The 6,724-nt window shown below is 31.1% G+C and overlaps 1 protein-coding gene across 1 annotated transcript in view; it reads right to left on the reverse strand.

Annotated features, from left to right (window-relative positions):
- The window catches only part of LOC134270923 (zinc finger protein 330 homolog), a 36,697-nt gene extending 35,002 nt beyond the window's left edge, over window positions 1–1,695 (reverse strand). Inside the window, exon 1 of the mRNA XM_062753175.1 lies at window positions 1,538–1,695. Within this exon, the coding sequence (XP_062609159.1) occupies window positions 1,538–1,651 (114 nt within the window). The 5' untranslated portion in view covers window positions 1,652–1,695. The remainder of the gene's footprint in view (window positions 1–1,537) is intronic.
- Window positions 1,696–6,724: the final 5,029 nt, after the last annotated feature.

Raw genomic sequence — 6,724 nt, forward strand, 5'->3', positions numbered from 1 at the left:
GCTAAAAATATACCAGGATTATTGGTTTTAATCGATTTTGAAAATTTAAAGCTTTTGATTCAATTTCATTGTTCATGGTCTTTTATTTATAAAGTATTGAACTATGTTAGTTTTGGAAATAATATAATTAATTGGATAAAAATTCTTAATACAAATTTTAAAGCATCTGAGTTTTGCAATGCAGATTTTTATCAGAACAAGTGACATATATTATATTCATGGTGATGGGAGGGGCTTAAAAAAAAAAAATCTCTGTGCTGGTAAAAATCTCAAATCTACCAGCCCATGATAGCAGGGACCTATATACTTTTGTTAAAAAAGGTTACTAAATGATCTGTTCAAAGTACTAGTACTATTTACAAATATATCAATAAAGTTTAGATCAACTTGTTTAGAAATTACTATAAAACTTTAATTTACTAATCAAAATTGAATTGGATAAGATAAATACAGTGTATAGGGTAATTTAAATTAGTCTGGCCTGAAATGGAAGTAAATGATCACCCAATCCTACATGATCACAATGATTTGATCAGTTTGTGTGTAGTACACACCATCAGGTACTGTTAGTAGAGTTTGTGTTTGTCAGACAGAGTGGGGGGTACAGGTAAATCATTTGCGATAGGTATATACAGTATCAGGTGTGTCATGCAATGCTCAAGTCTGGAATATAATTATCAGTGTAGCTAATTAACTTCAAGAATCAGGACTATTATAATCATAAATAAAGGTAAGAAGCTGACTTTTACCCGCTTAAATACTTACATGAGTGTGGTTGTTTTTTGTAATGTAGACCTTTGAAGCCATAGGTCATGATCATGCTAATATGAATTAAACATTTTAAGTTATGAAAATATGTCAATTGTTGTGATTTTGTAGGCATAGTTCCCTCTGTACCCTGTTTAAATTCAAAAATCAAATAGTTTTAGGATAAAAGTAAAAAAGGTGTATTACTGTTAATCATGTTAATAAGTAACCACTGTACCCATTGTAACCCGGATACATTGACAGTCCTTCAGAAATTTTCTACTTTCATTTTCCAATGGTTTTGTACTGTACCCTAATTGTAACCTTATTAGTAAAGGATAAATAGAGGTGTACCCTAGGGTACAAAAGTATCACCTAAAAACGCAGTACCAATTTCTTGCCATATATGACCCCTTATCTCAACTGGTAGAGCACTGGACTAGCAAGCCAGAGCCCTGGGTTCAATCCCCAGCAGAGGCAAAAAAATTGTCTCTGTTTCAGAAACGCTATATCAAGCTATTCAGAATAACTTATTATATATATATATTCAAATCAATGAGAATATAGCAGACCTGCTGGAAAGCACTCTGGTAAGAAACACGTCTCAACACTATAACCTGATGTAGACTAACCACAACACTTGATGATGATACTCTATAATTTTGGAATGTTTCATAATCATCGATTAATTTTTATCTGCTGCTTTGTTACATTGAAAGGAACTGTCAAATTTTCCGAGGAAATTCGAAATAAACACATGCTTATTCAAGTTTCTTCACATGTGACTTACCATGAGGAAATTGCAGGGCATCTGTGCTAAAGATTTTTCTGCGTTCCTCATCTCTTTCTGTCTCTCTTTTTGTTTCTCTGCCTTCTTTCGCTGTCCTGTCTTTTTCTTCGGCATTTTGACAAATACTTTCCTGAGAGTGACAGTTCTCTACAAGAGTTCACTGCCCTTCTTGCTAGCAACTTCCGTTTGAAATTATTTGAATCGGTAACTGGAAAAACCCGAAACCCCCCGATTTTTGGAGAATACCCATACAGGAGAGGTGAAACCCCAATAAAGTGGTGGAAACCCCATAAAATTGAATGTAATAGGGTACTATAAGTCCTACGGTGATGTTTAATTGAATGATATTGACATCCGTAAATTTTTATAGCCAATTTTACCTCAGAATCTTTGGGTTTCTTCTTTTCTTGATATACTGCACACGGGTGCAAGATGTTTCGGGACCACGACGTTTCGGGACCTGACAAATACGACGTTTCGGGACTAGCGACAAGACGGTTCGGGACTTGGGTAAAGACGATTCGGGACTTGTGTTAATTTTTTTCGGGATCTCAACAAATTATTTTATTATGGTAAAAAGCATAAAAAAAATTATTATTCTAAGTACACATATACGTACTATTTCAAGCTTAATCCGAATTTTAATATTTATAATAAAAAGTGTCATAAAGATATACTTTGATGTGTTTTTTTCCATAACAGACGAATAAGAATAAATCTTTACAAAATTCATTTTTATTTCTAAAAATCCTATCAAATTTTTTTATTAGTTATTTTTTCTTGAGTGTGTGGTAAGGGGGTGGGGCATACTTTAAGCTTCTCAGGTTGATGATATATATTTCAAAAATATTCAAGTGATTTCCAGCTACCGTTTTATATCTTTAAAAAATATGTCAGCAAATTGTTAAAACAACAACTTAGGTCAGGTGTTGGTGTTACGTACTTGTATAAAAACACCGCCGGTAATTGGCAACTTAAAAGATTGTATGGTTTCTTTTGAAATTATTTGAAAATAAAATTCTAAAAATATGGAAAAAAATATCGTTTTCTTTATTGGTAAATGAAATAATTTAGAATCAAACAATATTTATAAAATAGCAATGATTTTCCCATCATCAAAATATAAACAATGATAAAGTTTTCAATATGTTTTGAACTTGATTTTGTCTATTTTTTCCCGAACGGTTTCAAATATTTTTTTTTTCAAAAAGTGTTTCCAAAACATTGTCAACGATCATAGGCAGTTATGCCTGCTGTTCAATCCATTTCTATGAATAATATATTTGAATTTGGACTTTCGAGGGATTAATTTTTTTAAAATGATAATTATAAATTCTATAAATTGATGTTTAAAAAGTTGAATATGGAACATTTCAGATTCTGATTTAAAACAACTACCCGTAAAACGTAAAGTTTTTACTGCTCGTGTGCTAGCTTGAGCCTTTGTAAATTCTGTAAACAAATATGAAATTAAATACCTAAAATATTATTAAATAACGAGAGAAAGAAATCTTAAAAAGAAAAACACGTCCGTTGTCTTTACACAGCAGTTACGACTGTATTCTACAAACTCTCGTATCAAACACTATAAATAAATCAAATACATTATATTTAAAAAAATATTTTTTGAATTAAATTTTGGTCAATTGTTAACCATCTATTTTATAAAGGTAATATATCAAATAATGAAATAAGAAATTAAAGAGACAACACCGCGGGCGTTTGATTTTATCGGCAGGCCTGCTCCATGCCGTATGCAAACTTTAAAACTAATAAAAACTCCATTCTGTGCTTTTTAAATTATAAATTGTGTATCAAATTAAGAAATTATACATGTATAAACTTAAAAACACAAGTAAACAAGTTTTATTTCATTTCCTTAACAAAATATTTAGAAGTCCCGAAACGTGTTAGCTCAAGTCTCGAAACGTGTTAACCCAAGTCCCGAAACGTGTTGTCAGGTCCCGAAACGTCGGGGTCCCGAAACGTCGCGGTCCCGAAACATCCAGAATTCCTGCACACCACGCCCGATCTAAATTCGCGATCGCTGTCGTTTCGAGTAATCCGTGGAAATAATTACTGTAATCTTGATTAATATGAATATTATATTATGTATGAATATTATTTTTAAAAAAAATTATTTGTAAGGAAACATTAAGAATATAAAAGAAGTATGAAATATTTATCATGTTGAAAGACATTACAGTGCAATGTTTAATTGAATTTTTTAAAAAGAATTTAACTAGTCCATTAATCAAGAAATAAAGTCATTTTTATAAATTCCAATCATTTATAATATGTAATTAAATTAAATTAATTAATGAATGAATCTGTTAATGTAATTATTATAATGAAAGACATTACAGTGAAATTTTTAATTGAATTTTTTTTTATGAATTTAACTAGTCCATTAATCAAGGAATAAAGTAATTTTTCTGAATTCCAATCATTTATAACATGTAATTAGATTAAATTAACTAATGAATGAATTTGTTAATTTATTCAATTTTTAATTAAGGTGTTTGTTTTGAAATGTTTTCTTCTATGTTTAATAATTAATTTTTAAATTCATTCATGATTATTTTCCAGTTACTAATTTTTTGTTTTAATGTTTTTTTTTGTTTTTTTTTTTTTGGAGGGGGGGTTATTTTTGGTTTTGTTTTTTGTTTTGTTTTGTTTTGTTTTTTATGCAAGTAATAGAAAAAAAATATACTCATTGATATGTGAAAGCAACATGTATCCATTACAATGAAATTATTAGAATCCAGGTCTATAAAATAAAAAAGTCTGATAAAAAATAATAAAAATGTGCATGTTGCATATGTGAATCCTTGTACAGTTGGCATTGTAACATTATTGTGAGAATATTATTCACACCCCAGCTAGCTCTGTTGTTTTGTACTGGGATAGACAGGCACCCCTGTGTGTGTACATGCACTATATACACAGCTGTTGACACTTGGTCAACTTGATAATAAACACCTTTTGTTTAAACACCTGGGTTCCCAGCTAGTCTGACCAACCCCCCTCTGGCAGGGCATGTGTATATACATTGAACCTTTACTATTCTCAATTGTACAGTTATGCTTTACAGAATTTCATTTTAAGGACGATAGCACGTACACACATAAGGAAAATATGAATTTTGATAATTCATGACAAATTAATAAATAAAGACCTTTTAAATTAGTAATAACTGAAAATATTCATAGTTTCCTTATTTTCCCAGCTCTATAGCCGCGTGGAGGCCTCCTTAAAGTGTAGAGCCATGATTTGAATTTTGAAACAAAAATATTACAAGAAACATATATTGACGCAAGCGTCAAAAATCGGCCACAAACCAATTAATTGTTCCATATACGTTTGATATTTAGTACCGGTAATTAGAAAATGAAATTTGCGTGACCTGTTTTTAAAATTTCTTATATTTTTCTATTAAAATATCCTCGTGACATGAAACACTTGCATACGACATTGCTGATTTCTTCCATGCATAATGCATGTACAATATTATATATGTATAAGCAAACTGTCCATAGACCTCTGCGTCGGTACTTAAATTGTAAACGAACCGCTCTGGTGGAAGTTAATGTTTAAGTAGTTTTCACATAAAAGTACAGAACTAAAATTTAAACTAAGCTTTAGTTTTATTTTAATAAAAACGCAATTAACAAATATGAAATATGTCGGGCTCTTCGCTCTCTCTAAGAGGATATTAACACCCCCCCCCCAAATCTCCCTCTAGATCCACCACTATATTTCTTCTTTTTTGGTGTTGACATGTGGCGGGAAAACGCATGGCACATTGTAAAACGCGCTTTATCCTAGAGACTAGACCAAAATGTTGTAAGATTCTGTGCTTTTAAGAAATAAATATTTCATCAAATTTTTGAAAATTTTCCATAGAAAACGTATAAATATACACGTCATTTCAAAATAAATACAACAAATCCCGTTTAGGCTGTTTAAAAATAGAAAGTAAAATTGTTGATTCACAACGCTGTCTTTGTTTTAGACTATGCCTACATATAACTTCGCCGCACTTTAATCATGTCGGAGTATGTCAATCAGGATTGGATGAAACACTTATACACTGTACCCCCATTATTTATAAGATTTTAATTTTATTATTATTGTGCTTTTTGTTAAACATTTAAAAATATCTATTGATATTCTATAATACGAACGTTAAATATTTTTATTCAAATCGTTGTAACTCCGCAGCAACGCAGGTCGACTTCAAACTTTCATATCAAGTAACCGACCGCCTCCTGGCGGCCGGAAAAAACCAAAGGACCGAAAGATGACCGAAAGATAAAAAATAAAAAAAACTTAAAAAAGATTTTTTAAAAACTTAAAGATACTGGATCATTATTCCTAGTCAATCTTTTGTTCATATATAAAAATATTTGTTAATTTGTTAATTTTGCTTTGAAGCTTTTGGAATGCCATATACGACAGCCAACTGCTTACTGCCAACTGCTCACTGCTTACTGCCAACTGTCAGCTGCTTACTGCCAACTGTCACATATATTTGAATAAATTTTCATATTTACATTGATATTAATGTGAATTTTCAAAAAAACAGACGCGGATCCAGGATTTTCTTCCAAGAGGGTCACCCCAGTAAAAAAATCCAACCCGGAAATTTTTTGACAAGAAGAATAGAAAAAACCGTTAATGCCTTTCCTAAACTATTTTCGGCCGGGGGGGGGGGGGCTTCCTATACTTAATAGCTTCATATAATTTAAAATAATTAAATAAATAAATAATATTTTTTCAATGGGCCTTTACCAATTACTGTAATTGTAATTGTGCCAATAAAATATGTGTATTTGTGAAAATTTTTAATACCAGCTTAACACGCATCCGCGTTTTCGGAGGGGGGGGGGGGGTAAGTTGGTTTAGTTTTTACATTAAATACATGTAACTTTACAAATTCCAAAAAGGGGGATGTCCGGACCCGCCCCCTCTCTCTCTCTCTCTCTCTCTCTCTCTAGACCTGAACATATAAAACTTATTTGTAAAAACAGACACATATATCTTTAATTTGAGGAGAAAAAAATTAACTAATAGAATTAACGGATAATTTATTTTTCAAATATCTCGCCCGCGAAGATATTTTTCGATTATTTTTCGAGGGTTTGTGTTAAAGATCAAAAACAGGAAAGATGTTTTGAAAATAAA

Source organism: Saccostrea cucullata, unplaced genomic scaffold (assembly GCF_032062105.1).
Source record: "Saccostrea cucullata isolate Sc308-1 unplaced genomic scaffold, CSIRO_AGI_Scuc_v1 ctg681, whole genome shotgun sequence".
NCBI classification, from domain to species: Eukaryota; Metazoa; Mollusca; class Bivalvia; order Ostreida; family Ostreidae; genus Saccostrea; species Saccostrea cuccullata.